Source organism: Cynocephalus volans, chromosome 6 (genome assembly GCF_027409185.1).
Source record: "Cynocephalus volans isolate mCynVol1 chromosome 6, mCynVol1.pri, whole genome shotgun sequence".
NCBI classification, from domain to species: domain Eukaryota; kingdom Metazoa; phylum Chordata; class Mammalia; order Dermoptera; family Cynocephalidae; genus Cynocephalus; species Cynocephalus volans.
Window position 1 is genome coordinate 108,866,710 of NC_084465.1, and position 17,655 is coordinate 108,884,364.

General features: G+C 38.0%; 1 protein-coding gene across 5 annotated transcripts in view; it reads right to left on the minus strand.

The window, feature by feature from the left end:
* PDXDC1 (pyridoxal dependent decarboxylase domain containing 1) overlaps positions 1-14,147 on the minus strand; it is a 47,555-nt gene extending 33,408 nt beyond the window's left edge. For 3 of the 5 annotated variants that reach the window (XM_063098650.1, XM_063098655.1, XM_063098652.1), the window contains exons 1-3: positions 13,990-14,147; positions 753-826; positions 209-277 (exon numbers count right to left, since the gene is read on the minus strand). In XM_063098650.1, coding sequence (XP_062954720.1) covers positions 209-277; positions 753-826; positions 13,990-14,010 — 164 coding nt within the window. In that variant the 5' untranslated portion in view covers positions 14,011-14,147. The remainder of the gene's footprint in view (positions 1-208; positions 278-752; positions 827-13,989) is intronic. The other 2 variants (XM_063098651.1, XM_063098653.1) reach the window with 1 other exon arrangement.
* Between the last annotated feature and the right edge of the window lie 3,508 nt (positions 14,148-17,655).

The window sequence follows — 17,655 nt, forward strand, 5'->3', positions numbered from 1 at the left end:
ATTCTGAAGGGGAAATGGAGAAAAGCCGTAGACTTTATTATTGCCAAGCAGCCAATGGCATTTCAGTTTTCTAACATTAAACTGCACATAACAACTTAAATTTGCTTTGTGCTCATTCAAACCAAAATTATAAACAAAAGATGGTAAAATCTTGGTTTAAGCAAAATTTACACCCTAACTATGGGTACTGATCTTCACTGCCACCTACCTGCCCTGGAGTGGCCCAGGAATATCCCCTGATAAGAGCTTCTTTCCATTTTCCTCTTCTGTTCTTCTACTTTAAAGGAAAGGAAAAACTGTTAATTTATCATCAAATTTCTAACATTTGAACATGCAAACATGTGACCTTTAACCTCTTAGTGACTGACGTAGGATCTGAAACACATTTATCACATCAGTTTGAATTTGATATAGTTTGAGTTTCTTTAATATGAAAAAAAAATTTCAACTTACTTCTTGTTAGTTGATGCCCTACATGACCTGAATAAGTATTTATAGATTTGAATCAATATATTAAGTAAATTAAACTCTTACTAGACAGAATTGAAAATTATGAGTTCTTCCCCTCAATTTTAAAATCTTTTAATTACAAAGCACCTTCTACCCAAGACAAATACCAATTTTTAAAGTCAGCCAAAGCTATGTGTGACATTCTGAAGCCAAGAGCTGTCTTTAACAGAAGGAACTAGAGCCACCAGTTTCACCACAGGTTGGACACGTTTAGCGGGGCCACCTCTCTCCCACATGCTCACCTCTGACTGTCCTCTAGCATCTTCATTGCCTCCTTCAAGTTTTTTCCCATTTCAGCTAATGTAGGGTCTGCTATCTGGGAAACGAACCAAAAAAAGGTTAAAATTTAATAATCCTGTTACTTCTGCAACATAATTCATCCAGAAAAGTTAAAAGCAAGTCTACTTTCTTCTTATTATTATAAAACACATGGACCTAAAGTACATGCATGATATTAAAACTTCCAACAGTACAAAAATATAACAAAAAGTAAAAGTCCTCTAGTCTTGCTTCCCAGGGGAAGCCACTTTTAAGCCTGACATATCTCTTTCCAAATTTTCACCTTACTCACATGCACCTCTGCAACTTGCTTTTTCCTACTTTATAGTAACTGGTTTCATGTCAGTATGCTCACTTCATTTTTCTTAGTGGTTATACCTTATTCCATCCTACGGAGGTACCATAGTTAACTAGTCCTGAATTAACGGATCCTTGGTTATGCCTGGTTTTCACTACTAGAAGCAAGGTCCAGGAAAGTGTGTACAGTATTCTATTTGTTTTACTACTATAGTAAGCTGAAAAATGTCCACCCCACAAAAAGATCCTAATCCCTGAGATCTGTGAATATGGTATCTTATATGGCAAAATCTTTGCAGATGTGTTTAAGTTAAGGAATTTGAAATGGTGAGATTACTCTGAATTATCTAAGAGGGCACAAAATGCAATCACATGCATCCTTGTAAAAGAGAGAGACAGAGAGTGACTCCACACACACACATACACACACACACACAAAATTAAGAATGTCTCATGGCTTTGAAAACTGGACTGATATCACCCCAAACTAAGGAATGCTTGCAGACATCATAAGGTGGAACAGGCAAGAAGGGACCCTCTTCCAGAGCCTCTGGAGAGCGGCCCTGTCAACATCTTGATTTCAACTCAGTGATATGGATTTTAAACTTCCGGCCCTCAACACTGTGAGAGAATAATACATTTCCGTTGTTTAAAGCCACGCAGTTTGAAAAATAGCTATTATTAGTAAATATAGATATTTGATATCATAATAGTAACATTTAGAGAGTTAATTGTCTCACCTCTTATTGACTGACACAGAATGCTCCTGAAGTGGTAAGAATGTTGGGTGTGCAGACCATCCACTTAGCCTGAATTCATCATGATCCAGGGTGACACACTGAATTTAATGTCATCAAAACAAAGCATGACACATGATGTGAAAAGAGGACTCTCTATTTTGAGCACCTTAAGTACTTTGCTCTTGGGAGGCCAAGAGAATATTAAGGAGGAAGTATCTGACCTAGTATTTGACTTGTAACATTGGCTGCATGGTGGGAAAATGATTCATGTTGTCCAGTTGAGAGGTGGCACAAATGGAAGAAATGAAAAGACTAATGGAGGGGATGATAATGCCCTCAACTGGGTGGAAATATCTGGTGGCTTTTGAAGAATGTGTTGAAACAAACGACACTTCCAAGCTTTCTGCCAGAAAATTGATTGCATATTTTTAATGTTTGGGAAGTGCGAGATCTACTCTGACCAGCATCATTAAAGCATAATGCCAACAACAAAATAAATAAATAAATAAATAAATAAATAAATAAATAAAAAATAAAGCCATGCAGTTTGTGATAATTTGTTACAGCAGCCACACAGAGCATATATCTGGAAGAAGCTGGTAACAGTGATTACCTCCAGAGAATGGAACTGGAAAGATGAGCACTGAGGTCTGAGGGGGTCTTTCCAGTTTGTACCATTTGACCCTTTTGGATTTTAGTACTATGTGTACATTTATCTCCCATCCAAAAAGTAACTGAAACAAAAATTTAAAAATGCTTGCACAATTAAAATACACACACACACACACATTTTCCTTACTTTCTTCTTAATCTTTGTAACGATTTTTAGGGGAAAAATCTTTTTGCCTGGAATCTCTAACATAGTATGAGTTGTGTTACAAAAAGTTACAGAAGCTCTCTTTTTTGTTTCCCTCTCACTTTTCAAGTGCACTGCTTGAGGGAGGACCTGTATTTATCTTCTGTTCTCTTCATATTGCCTATTGCACCTAGTAATATTTTCTACAGAATAGATGTGCAATATATGTGTACTACATTTAGTACTGCATTACCTCTTCAAATTTATTATTAAGAAATTCTACTCTATTTATCAATATAAGAATAAGAAAATGTTAAATTCTAGAAGGAACCATAGCGATCTAGTCCAGAGTTTTCCAGCTGTGTTCTTTTGAGCCTTAAAACTTCTGGGAAGAACTTTGGAAAGGAAGGTTTGGGTAGAAAGTTGGGGCCTTTAGCTCCCCATCTCCCATTAAGAAGATCAACTCTTTTTTATACATAGGGTTTTGAGTAAAATTTCATTTGTAAGAAGCTCCATTAGAAGGAAGAAAAAAAAAAAAAAAAGAATAGCATGAAAACCTCTGATTCTGGTCTAACATTTTAGAGGTGAGGAAACTAAGACTTAGAGAGGTAAAGTGACTTGCCTGAGATCATGGAGCGAATAAATTACAGCATGATTCCAGAATTCTGGATCCCTGACTCCTATTTCTGGCCACTATTACATCACACTGACTCCCAAAAGGGCTTACAAAGTAATCATGTAGCCACAACCACTGGATTTTCACCCAAAATAGAAAAATCATTTTAAAAGAGGTGTTTTCAATAAAATTCACAAATGTAACCATAAGATAGGTTATAAAGCAATCTAAAAGGGTCTCAGTGCTTTCAGTTAATTATTTTTAGTAGGATGAGGAACAGATAATAGTCAAGAGAATTTATCTTAACTCCTCAATCTGCTGGTCATGTTCCTTATTGTTGTCACCTCCTGTGACACACACATTCACACCTCCACACTTCAAGCTTCTAACACCTGTCCTGTTAGAAATATCCTTGTGCCTTTTATCTATCTCTAGCTACCTATTCAATCACAATTCAATATTTCCAAGAAATCTTTCTGGATAAAGCATTTTTACTCTTTCACGTCCCCTCTAACGACATCAATGCCCCCTGGACAAAAAATTGTTGTATTTATGGGGACACTGGGACAGAACCCTCGAAAATTGGGGCCATCCTGATACGCAACTCTATCTTTATGATTCCTTATACCCTCGACAGTGAATTATTTTACAGATGTTCTTTCCAGTACAGATATACTCCCCAATTAGATTATAAGCTTCTGGAATGCAGGGATTCAGACTCCTACTAATTTTGATTTTTCTTTTAAGACCAAGGATCTAAAGTTGGCACACTTCTCAGACTGTCATAGTACCCCTTAAAAATCCCTTAGGAAGGCATGTCAAATTGAATATGAACATACTGACTCTTTATAAATGCAACACAGCTAATTTTTCCTACAGAAATGGAACAAATTTTTTCAGTTAGACAAAATAGTTGATTTAGTTTAGAAGTCACTTTGTGTGGACAATACATATTCATAAACATTACAACCACATGTAATGACAAGATGCTTACACTGTGAAAGGCAGGAGGAAATGTGATTCATAATCTCCCATCAAAGTCTATCACTCTACAGTGCACTCTCAAGGAGTGGACTGGCTGACGTTTAAATTGTTCTTGCTCTTACTCTCTTTTGGAGAGCTGGGGGAGGGAGTGAATGGGTAGGGAAAGTAGCATTTACAGTTAAATTTGGGTAAATTGAATGTGAATATGATATGGCTCCAATGCTATAGGCCCTCATGTACTTGTTGCATTAAGTGGATAATCCAAAATGTAAAGTGTTATCCAATTGTAGGATAATATTAGGCTCTAAGCCAAGGAATGATCTAAAAAAAGTTGTATATCTGTCGTATATCTATTAACTGATCCCTTAAAACTAAAAACCATGCCTACATAAGCTTCTGCTGAGGGCGGCCACTACTTATTCACATTTTGTATCCTCAGCACCTGTTAGTGTCAGACAACGTAGCTGTATTACCAATACTGATAACAGCAGGATAACAGCCAGACACAAACCTAAATGTATGAAGAACATTAAATTGTATAAGGATGTCTATTATTCAGTATATAGAAGAAAACTGTTTTATGATATTGGGGGGAAAATAGTATTCTACATTAGGTTCCTAGGAAAAATGTCATAGAATATCAGTATCCCTTAGCACCTATGACAGGGTCTGGCACAGAATAAGTATTCAATAAGGTTTATGATCCTTAAGAATTACTAACACTTACTGGGTTGCTTACTATATTCCAAGCATTATGCTAATTAACCCCTTTACATGCATTACTTCCTAACGAATCCCAAGCAACAGTTAGTATGCTTTAGAGCCAGAATTTAAAAGCCTTTATTACTCTAGAACCAGTGCTCTTAACCACTAAGCAATATTGCTTCTCAATTTTACCAAATTAATAAAGCAGCTCACACTGTGAAAAATCTCTGTACTCAAAAATCGTAATTAGAACTAAGGTTTAATTATAAAGATTATTCTTCCTCGAACAATGTTTTCACCTAGAAAAGGAGCAACTCTCCTTATAGGGAAAATTTCTATCCTACTATAATCTCAACTAGATGACCATAAACTTATCACCCAAACTGGGGCATTTTTAAGAGTGAAAGGACGTAGTAGTAATAATTAAACAAGGATGAAAAGTATAAACTGGGATGGTCCTGTGCATACCAGGATGCACAGTAACCCTACCCTTAATTAAAATGTTTACTTCAGATCTTAAACCATTATTTCACTTAGTGAAACCCATGCAAAGTTTTACGATGGTGGTTGAGTTATACGGTAAAATAAAAGACAACTTGAAAGTAGAGCACCTGTGGTGTAGGTATTGCCTATGGCATCACTCTCAATACTCAAGGATCACACAATATTGCTACAACAGACTCTTTTTCCTACCTCTAAACATATCTGAATACATTTTCCCTTATGTAAATCTTGAGTAAAATGACCTTACTGAAAATCTGGGGCCTACTAGAAACAATTTCAGAAAACAACATCCCTTTATTAACAAATATGTCAATAAATTCCATTACCTCTTCTGAGGTCAGTTGCTGTTAGGTCTCTTTTCTTTCCATCATCTTTCCTACCATCCTTATGTAAGCCAACCAGGCTGTAATATAGTATGTGAATGTGGTGTTTTAATATGCTTTTCTAGGAAAGGGAGCCGTAACCAACAAGAACTTCTGGGTTGGATTCCTAGGACCATCTCCCACCCCAGGTCCCTAAGCCTTAAAGAGGCTTGTAGCCATTATACCATTTAAAAAAAAAAAAAAAGTGCAACAAAGCATTACAGAGTGTGTATTTCCACACATACATTTTCTGATTACAAAAATGATAAATGCTGATTGTTGAGAAGTTAGAAACAGTTATACTTCTCATTAGGCTGCAAATTTATAAATTATATTTCAGCTATGGTTGATTCTGCTGTGTAATGAAGTGGATTCATTATTTTTGCTACAATTATATCTAACACAGATGCATGACATGACTTAATTCAATTTCAAGGTTCTGGAGAACCATTCAGTTGTAACCTAATGTCATAGAACTGAGACTTCAAAAGGCAGCTCATTTTGTAAAACAAGCCCTACTGTTCATCTCTTTATGGGCATTTTTTCAGGAATCATTTTTATACTGGATGATTTTCATCACTTTCACTCAGTATGGGATATTAAAATACCCTGCCACTATCAGAAAAAGAAATATTTATACACGTAATGTTAAAATTTCTTAAAGTTCTCATAATTTAAGTGTTGGGGGGTACCAAGAATCAAATGCAAGGTAAAGTATAAGGGGAGTAATTCTATAGTAGGAAATTGCACCACTGGTGCAACTCCTACCCTTATTATCTGGAATACATTCTATCTTCCGCCATCTTATGTTTTAAAACTGCTAGTCATCACCTGCTAAACTGATTTGACATCCCATATACAGGATGTAACCTTCAGTTTGGAAAACAAACAGCAATTTAATGAATGTTTGCAGCTACTAATAAAATGGTATAAACAATCATTTGTTAATAAATGAAGTTTATTAACTCAGAAGTTGCTTATCATAACCTTTCAAAAGCAGAAATTGCAGTAGAAAAATAATAAAATGGGTCTGGCCTTAAGATTTGGGAATTACTGAACTACATCACTTTTTATGTTTTCTCAGCTTTCAAGCATGCTTAATCAAGCTCTTGTATACACCTTCTTCAGTTAAACCAGTTTACCAAAGTGTTGACTTAAAAAAATTACACACTTACTTTTACGTGAATTGGAAAAAAAAGTAATACCTCAAATTCCTGTCTGTCAAAGCACAGACATTACTGCTTAGCACAGATCTAACTTTAAAAAATAAAGGGGGTGGGTGGGTGGGGAGGGCAAAACTATGGTGACAGAAAGCAGATCAGGGATCCACTGCAAAGGGACACAAGTGAGATGAAAATGCCCCATATCTTGATGGTGCTGGTGGTTACATGAATATACACAACTTCCAAAACACAAACTGTAAAATTAAAACAGATATTCTTATTATATGTAAACTGTCCCTCGATTTAAAAAAAAAAAAAAGGAGGGATGTAAATTGATTTAAAGTCAATTTAAAAGAAAATATTAAGCAAATAATAGTATAGGTGATACACTAATATGACAAAATCCACAAACATGGTACACATATAACTGCTGTTTGGGAAATATAAAAAAAAGGGAATAAAAAGAAATCTAAAATTACATTTAAAAAATATAAATCATAACATTCATAAATAATCGAAGCATATAATACTGTAGTTTCAATAAACTATTTTTTTCAGGGGAGGAATGTCAATATTTGGGGGACTCTAGGGCTATTGAAAGAAGAAAAACTAAAGAAAAACCAGCTGCTCACATCAGACAGAAGACCTTGGTGTTATCAAATGCTAGTTTACACTGTATGTATGAGACGTATAAAAAACCACTACCTTTCTCCAACTGATCAAAATGAGATAAAGCTCCAAATTGCTATTTCTAATGTACCAACTACTCTTACCTTCCACAGCTTTCTAAACAAAGTTAATCCTGAATACTGATAATCTTCATCTCTCCAAAAATCATACATTTTCCTCCCAAATGAAAACAAATAGTGCCTGCTGTTTAGCACTAGTTAAACAAGCACCCAAAACACTAACATGTCTACTACGTATCTGAGAAGCCACAACAACAAAAACAGGGCAGCAGCTGCCACAGAAATACAACTGTTCCTTATGGGCCAATGATAAAAGGACAGGAATTCTCCAAGTTTATACAGTAATTTGAGAACCTGGCTTATCTTGCTGGAGTCTCGATTTCTATATTTGTAAGTATTATTTGCCTGATTTCAGCAGTAGAGTATTTAATTAAGAACCAGGCACTATTGTCTCCTTCTGTCTTCTAAGAATTGGACACTCTTTGAAAATCTTAGTTATAACTATCATGGACTCTATGCTTGAGTGTTTCTGTGGGAACATGAAGACATACTGTAATAACTGGCTCATTAAGCACTATAATTTCCTACTTGAAAAGGGATATACGAGTATTATATAAGGTGTATTTATTAGTACTTACCCTTACAAATTCCTCAAGAAGAGAGGCAGAAAAGAATAAATGGGAAAAGAAAAAGGCAAAAATACACAACAGTGGTAAAAATCTGGTAGAGGTAAGGAGGCAGCAAAATCAATGACACTGGATCAAACCCCAGTCACAGAAAGCAGTATGTGTGGGAAGGCACCCAAATCACTTGTCTTACATATGTGTTAGAAATGCTTCCAAGCCAAAGTTTCAAAAAAAATGTATTTCTAGAGACCACTACTTCTGGAGAACCAATTCATTTAAACATTATATCATGAGTAAATGCTTCCAAATAACTATACAGATGGTAAAATACTACACAACAGGCAAGCTTTATTTCTAAAAACTTTACTATGCTTTATTGGCATCACACATTTATTCTGCAACAAAAAGAAAATTGATTAAAGAGAAGCATGCTACAGTCACAGATATAACAGCTTTTTCACTGAGCTTCTTTAAAGGGAGTGTGTTTCCTAAGACTTGTTAGAAGGCAATCAAATCAGAAAAATAAAGATATCTATTATTCTTACCGATATCATTATTTCCAAAACAGAATTGGAATTTGTAGGATTAATGTTGGCAGCACTATCTTTAAAATAATAAGATAAATTCTGAGGAAAAGAAATCCTCAATTCCTGAAGCCGTATGTATCTTCAGTTCTTTAAGATGGAACTGTGTAAAAACTGCCAATATTCAACTGTTTTTAATGTTCAAGAACAGCACCTTCACATGGTTCTACCTAATCAATTGTTCAGTCTAATAAGTAATTCAGTCTCACTAGGCTGCTGAAAAGCTCACTGTAGCTAAACGTCCAACATCACTAAGGTGCGCTTTCAAAGTGCAGGCTTTATTTTGCTGTTTCTGCTTTTCTGCAGTACGAAAAAGGTTGTATTAGAAAAGTTTATTCCTCCCTCAGTCATTTGAAACTCAAGAATGAATTTTCCACAGAAATTAAAAATAATAGGGCTGAAGGCTAGGGACTACCTAACTGTAAGGTGGCTGCACACTTAACATTTGCAGCAAAGCAAAAAACTATTGTAATAGTAATTAAACAACAAAAACAATTCTGAAATAATTTTGTGGCCCTTGAATACTACTTAAATAGATTTAGTTTCAGCTAGATAAATCAAATTTCTGAAAGGAATTTTTGGACATTTTCAAGGTATCTGGAGGCATTGGTTCTTTTTTATATCTGATTTAACATCAAAAGATGAAATGGCTTTGCTGTCTCTTGATTTATATTCTACCAGTAATATCATGAGGCATAATCATATCATAAAGGAAAAATCTACATTACATTTACAATTAAAACAGATTCTGGAAAAGCATAATTCTGAGCTAAATATTCTACCTAAGAATCTCTTCCACAAAATCTTTCCTGGTCACTTGCTCCAGGATTTATCTAAAAAATGTATGCCCCTTGCTAGAATGTAACATGGAGGGATCATGTCTTATTCACCTTGTGTCTCCTTCAGCATTCAGCACGGGGCTTTGAACATAGTTGAGCTTTGACTAATAAAAATTATAAATCAAAACAGGTTTCTGCAGTAGGCGACAAGAGATGACGTGAAGCTCAAGCAACTCCTACCTATAACAATCCTAGACATAGTGGAACACACACGGGACTGGGAAAAGCCAACACAGCTCTCCTACTGACTACCTCTGTAATCCTGAATAAATCAAGAATCACTAAGGCCACAAATTTTTGGGATCAGGAACTTTGTACCATGGCTAAATCCCATTAGTTTTCTCTGACACCCAGCATTACATAATCATTTACCACCATAGCCACCACCTACCTGTATGCAAAACCCTCACATCAGGATGATGTAGGGATCAGCGTTAAATGACTGTTAAAATTATAGCCTATCATGTCCTCACAGAAGTCCTCCCACTTGATATAAAAGAGTAGAACCTACAAAGGCATATACAGAAGTTGCTCATTTTTAGCTTGCCTAATAGGGGTACTTTATCCATATTTTTAAGTAAGGAGCAGGAACAGAAATTCTGGCAGTCTTGATCAGTAAGCAATGATCAGGAATGTTCCATTCATGCTGCTCCTACTGCTCCTTATCAAATTCTAGCATAACAGTAAGGTGATAAAGAATTGTCCAAAATCAGGCCCAGAGAGGACAAAAAAAAAAACAAACAAAAAACAAAAAACAAAAAAACCCCAACCAAAACCACAAAACTTAAGATGCATACAAGAACCAAAAACGAGTTGAGTCATCATTATTTAGGTCAGGAATGGTTAAAGTTGCCACTTTCAGAGGCAAGAATTAGGTATAATAAGTAATTAAATTGCCCAGTTCTTTGGTGCTATCCAGTAGAACTTACTTTGGTGATAGAAATGTTCCATATCTGTGCTGCCTGGTATGGCAATCACAGTCTACATGCAGCTGTGGAGCACTTGAAAGGTGGCTAGTAGGAGTGAGCAAATGAATTTCAAATTTTATTTACATTTAATTAATCTAAATTTAAATTGCCAAATGTGGCTAGTAGCTACAGAACTAGACAGTGAATCTCTAGATCCTCTTAGTGATTTTCAACAAGAGGCAATTCACCCCACCCTTAGGGGACAATTGCCCCTATCTGGAGACATTTTTAGTTGTCACAGCTGGGGAGAGAGGTGCTACTAGCATCTAGTGGGTGGAGGCCAGAGATGCTGCTGAACATGCTACAATGGACAGGGCAGCCCCCGACAACAGAGAATTATCTGGCCCCAAATGTCAGTAGTGCTGAGGTTCATAATCTCCACGCTAGGTTTGCTCAAGGATGTAACTAAAATTGCAGTACATCTTGTCTAAACATAATAACCAGGAAGAATGAAAGTTTTCAAGCAACAGGAAAAGACACGGGCTCTTCTATAAGTTTAAAGTAGCAAGTTCTTACTGAAAAGTGTATATGTGTGTTGAATAATCAATCTACTAAGATCGTCACCAGAGTAATTACTTCCTGTGGCATTTTTTTTTAACTTGAATATTAACATAAATAAACACTGTAAGACTATGCTACAGGGTCTGTCCTTATATGTCAGACATATAGTACTGGGGAGAGGGGAAGAGTCCCTACTCCTACTCTCTTAATTTGAATTCCTGGCCCCCTTAATTAACCTACCTGGTTTCTTCAGTCATCACTAATTTCAAATATAAGAAAACTGATACTGTTGTTAAAAAAAAAAAAAAAAAACAAATCAAGACAAGAAAATGGCTCTGTCACTGCAGGTCTGCACGTTTATGTATTTATTACCTAAGGAAGAAGCAAGGGTGGAGAATTATATTTGGACCAAAGGAAATGTACTGAGTGATTCTACTGAATAACAGCATACTACATTTTAGAGAGATATTACTCGAAATTTTAGAGGATGAGTATCAAATAACATTGTGGTTTCTGTAGCCAGTATGAATTATGCAAGGATCAGTTTAAATGGGATCATTCAGAACAGCTCAAATAGCTCTCGAATTTATATTAGCAATACAGAATTAACCCAGATTAGTCTATTTCTCAAAGAAACAGGAATAAAGGGAACAATTCAATGTTTCATTTTGATTTAAATTATTTTTCAGAACACAAAGTCATCAACATTTATATTATAGTAATGCTTTTTCTTTTCTGCCCACTTAGCACCAAAAGAAATTGTTCATTACACGTAAGGTCCTCTGTTATTAAGGGAATATAAAAATAAAACTGTTAGTTCTGAAAAACTTACATTCAGAGTTTGCACACTGGCTTAAGGCAGAAACTTCCAGCCTACACGTTCTGAATTCCTAAAAGATCACTGCAATTTTTGTGAATACTCCAGCTTTAAGCACGATGGAGTTTCAGTACCTCTTCAGATCTTCATTTGGAGAGTTTAAGATCTTTTATCATCAATTAACATTTAGTGAGCAACCGCTGTTATCTACTAATCAAATGCCAGAAAAAGTAATATTTAAAGCAGGATTCTAACCCACTCTGTTTTGCAGACTTGCCCATAAAGAACTGTTCTTGGAGGAAAAGATCATGCCAGTTCTTTAGGTTTTTAATTGAAATGACACAAAGCCCAGTCCCCCCACTGTATGAAATTGGAAACAACACAGAAAGGAGATTTTAAGCATCATTTTGTATTCAACTACTGATACTTCACACATGATCTACAGCACGGTTTCTCAGCCTCAGCATTACTGACACTTTGAGCCAGATAATTCTCTGGTATGGGGGCTACCCTATGCAATGTAGGATGTTTAGCACATCTCTGGCCCCCACCTTCTAGGTATTAGGAGCACCTCCCTGCCCCTGTTGTGACAATCAAAAATCTCAGACGTTGCCAAATGTCCTCTAGGGAACAAAATTGCCCCACTCTTAAGAACCACTGATCTAAACTGAAACTCAAACAACCAGAAGGTAGACATCATGCTAATAAGAAGCCTGGAAAGACTATTTCCAGGCAGAAAAAACACTTAACATTCCCGACAGAGATGGCGCAAGAAAAACATTATCTTTTCCTTTTCTTGATTGTCTTCCACCCAATTTATGCTAAACAACCGAGGAGGATAGACCATTGTGTGCACATGCATACACCTGGCTCAACTTCTCCACGATTACTGCCTTCAACAATCCAGCTACAAGTGACCAACTCTAGAGCAGCTACTTCATTGAAAAAAGACAAAATATGTTATTTCCGTCAGTTCAAAATTAAAATGAAGCAGTATTATAACACTAGCATTGCTCCACTAGCATTGCTCCTGAATTCCATATGTATGAAAACCTGGGTCTGCACTGGACTGGACAAGCAGAATCTCAAGCTAGAACAAAGAGAAAAACTTTGAGAGAGGGTAGAATGCCAGGTACTTAAGGCAGGAATCCATGGAGAAACCCAAGCTCCGGTTCTCATTTACAAGCTCTAAATGCGAGACAATCAAAGCCATTTCACACTCTAGAGCAAGTCAGCCAGGTACACCACGCTGCCGTTCCCCCAAGGGGAAAGCAGAGGAAGGCACTGCTACCAGGGGATTTCGGGTTGACACAAGGGTCTCTCCTCGCCACTGGAAAGAGGGAGCCAGGAAATAGTGGGGCAGCTGCGATTCCCGAACCTAAGTTCGCCATTTGCGAAGTACCCACCCCTTTCTGTATCTCAGAGGTCTTGCCCGTGTTCGTAGGCTACAGCATCAGAATCACGTGGGGGAACTTGTTAAACACGCAGATTGTTCTGCCCCCAGAGGTTCCGACTCGAGGGCTGAAAATCTGTATTTTTACCAAGGACCCAGGTGATCTTACGCACGCTGAAGTTGGAAAACCACGGCTTTACCAATTTTCTGCCTAATTTGAAGACCACAGAAAACCTACATGTTAGAGCCGGCTCCGAAACAACTGGGGCTTTTTTGCAAGCGCTCTTGGAGCTGCAAACTGTTAGCTCTTGTCATCTGAAAGGCCAGCCGAGCTCAGGCCGGCCCACCGCAGAACCTCGACAGGGCCCGAGGTCGGCCCCGCGGCCCCGATAGGACACGGCCCGGCCTCCCTCGGCCCGCCCGGTCCAGAGAGACACCCGACCCGTGACGTGGCCAGGCCTGGGCCGGAAGCTCTCACGGCCAGGCCTCCTCAGAAAGGGCCCGTTAGCCCCCGGCCCCCTCCCCGGGTCACAATGGCAGTTCGCGACCGGGAAACAGTCGCCCCGGAGGCGGAGGCCGCGGGCCGCAGCGCCGCCCCGCTTCCTCGCCTACGGACCTTTTCCAGGGACGCGTCCATGGCTGAGGCTGCCGGCGGAGTCCGGTGGTGGCCCGGCGGGCCCGTGCACTACTTCCGCCTCCCGCGCCCAGCCGCGGTTTCCACGCTGGCAGCGCTGACGTGCCCCGCGCCCGCGGCCGGCGGGGCGGAGAAGAGGAGGAGCTGCCTGGTGGCGCCGCGGCGTGGGGAACTTGCGGGTTGCGGGGAGGCGGGGCGGGGCGGGGCCCCGTCGCGGTGTGGGCGGGGCCCTCTGGGCTTCCGTACTTGGCCGTCACGCCGGCTAGTCCTAACGTTCCCAGGTAAGGGGGGGAGGATGGACGGTGGAGCTGTTCCGACCTCTTGTCTCAACCTCGCAATCATCAAGGTAGAAGTCCAATAACTCCTAGTTAATACTCATGGAGTGAAAGGCTGAGTGACACTCCTGTACTTCCGGGCCCAGGTTCCAAGTTCCCTCCACAGTCAGCATCCCTCAGTGATGGAACAGGCCATTCACCACAGAAGGGCGGGGCGAGGGAACACCCTGGCGCATGCGCACGACCAACGGTGTCCCGGGTGCTCAGGATTAGGGGGTTTTGATTATTGAGTCTTGCGGTGACTGCTGCTACGAAAAGGAGCTCATCAGAGCGAAGGCATTTGTCTCAGCCCTTACCGCAGGATTCTAAACGGAAAAGATTTTGAGACAACTGGCCCAGCCTCCTCCATGTCACAATTATGACTTGTCGGGTGATGGGTAATAATAATAATGATAATAACTGATCAGCTGCTGCTCTTCCATTTTATGTTGCAACAGCCCAGTGATGTAGAAATCTTTATTATCCCCATTTTACAGTGCCGATCGAGGTAGGATTCAGACTCTAGCACCCTGACTCCATCACTGCTTCCACTCCTGCTATGTAATGGTAGTGTGTTTCTAACGAATGGGAGAGGGTGTTGTATTTCTGACTTTGATAAGGGAAACTGAAGTAGACTAGTCTGCCACGATTGCAGTCAGTAAAACGCTTCACTGCTATAAGACCGATGCTGTTAAAACCACAAAACTTATTCCTCCTGTTTTATACGCATCTCTTCTGAAATCTGGGTAAATGACTGGGTCGCATTTTCAGTGCAGTGATTACATATTTTGAACTGTTTACTCTGTATTTGCTAAATTGCTTGGTTATGTTAATAAAATTATTTTCTACCAAAGGAAACCTTGTGTGCTGGTTTTGAGTGTACTGCGGGAATTATTCTGACTCTCCAAAGAACTTTGTAAATGGAAGGAGTGATCGATTTATATCTTCCAAGAAGTGAAAATTGAATATACCTCTGCTTGGGCAAAACAAGTCACTCTTCCAAGGTATTATTATGAAAAATTTCAAGCATTTAGAAAAGTTGAAACAATTGTGCAGTGAAAAACAATGTACCCACTAACTAGATTCTACAACTAACATTTCCCTATATTTGCTTTATCACATATATATCCATATATCCATGTATCAGTATATGTTTTGATACTTTTCACCCCTGAACACCTCAGCATGGGTAACATTGAAAACTCCTAATTTTTAAAGCCACCTCCAAGTATCTGTGGATTACGTTACAAAGTGGCTACTACAAAACAAATACTACAAAACAAATACTTATTGTTTTAAAAGTAGTCCTTGAAAACTCAACATGAAAAGGTGGAAAAATTAATTCATTTAGATATTTAGCCAAACATTATTGACTGCCATCTTCGACAGTTAGGTGCGGAGAAAGACATGCAAGAATGACAAGATCCCTGTCCTAAATGGAAACACTGCTTTGGGCAGAGGTTTTTACTTTGAGGCCCCAGGAGGCGAGGGGAGGGGTGGGGAGGATCTATGAAACTCCTGAAACTATACCCCGAATATTGTGTGTGAATGCATTTTTCTGGGGAAAATGTCAATAGCTTTTATTTTATATTCAAGTCTGTGACACCTCCCACCTCCCCCAACTCTGGAAAAAAGGTTTAAAACTATTTGGCTTGTGGATGGACAGGTAAATTGATAAATTATAATGATAAATTGATGATAAATGATAAAATGATAAAACTGATAAATTGTAATGCAGCATTCTATAGACTAGTAAAGAGAGATGAGCAGAATATTGTAGGAATACAGAATGGGAAACCACTAATAGTGAGGAAGTTTACTCTCTCTGATATTTGGCTTATATGTCCCGCTAACACATGTTTCTTGATTAATAGGCAAAAAACCAAACAAAGGAAGTATATGGCTATTTTCCCCTTCGGATCCATTCATATGATTTTGCTGTGTCCTGAATAATATTTACAACCATATTATAGATGAGATTTTTAGTCTTAACTTTTAGAATCAACCAAGTGACTACATATGGAAGATTTATTTATTATTCGCCCAGACAACACAATAATAATAAATTACCAAAAAGTGGGAGGGAAGAGGAGAGGTGAATAGGAATGTAAGTGGAATCACTAATGTCCTCAAATTAATTCCAAGGAGAAGTAAATACTTTCTAAAAGGGCTAAATCAAGACATAGAGCTTTATGCATAATATCTAGACATAAAGGAAACCCCTAGAAGGAATAAAATGAAGTAACAAAAATCAGGAGTTGGAGAGGATAGTAGAGATAGTGTAAATGGCATAAATCTCTCATTTGTATGGTAGGGAGGCAATAGATTCTTTCCAAATGAAGAAACAGATATGAGAATATTTTTTACAAAGCAGGTGAAAGCTTCTGTGGAAAGAAAGGGATTAAGGAATGAAGGTGAAGGAAAAGAAATGGCAACATTCCATTTTATATTCTCTGAGTTTATGTCATTGCATGCATCTCTTATGAATTAATTTTTTTAAAGTAAATTGCCTGTGAGAAATAGATTTCAGTCATTTTTTAACCATTAAATTTAACAATTTAACAGAGAAGCAATTAAACAATTTAATTTAATTTATTAAACTTAATTAATTAAATTTAAACAATTAAGCAATTTAACAGAGAAGTCTGCAATCCCTAAAGGCGACTCGAGGTGGCAACCCTGAGACCACTTGTATCCTCTCTTGCTTCATTAATAACAGTGAGTTCACAACTATATAGTCTTTAAGGGGGAAAAACACCCAACCTGTTTATTGTTAAAATATAGAAAACAGTACAAAAAAATGAATTATCATTGACTGATACCCTATAATCACTATTGTCCCATAAAAGGAACCCCCTCAAACACCCCATAATCCCTTCAAAGTCCCCTCCAAAACACAATCTGAGGTCCCCCTGCCCGAGAAAGAATAACTGCTTTGTGATCTTTATGGAAATCATTCCTTATATTTTCTTTGTGGCTTTATCACCCAAACGTGCATTCCTAAACACTAGCTTTGACTTAAAAAAAATTTTTTTTTCATCCCTTTTAATCTGTAGGTTTTCTCATCTCTTTTTTTCCCCCTCCTTTGCAATTGATTTGTTGAAGACACCAGATTATTGTTCTAGAATTTCCTTTAGTCTGGATTTTCCTTTGTTCTCTGTATTTCCTACAACTTGGTAGTTGGATCTAGGGTTAATCAGGTTCAGGTTTGAAGTTTTGGAGGCATATTGAGAGATAAGATTGTACTCTTCATCAAGAAGCATATAGAACCTGGCTGTTCCTTTCTTTGTGTTGTTAGCAGGTATTAATCTTTAATTTACATTAATTCTGACCT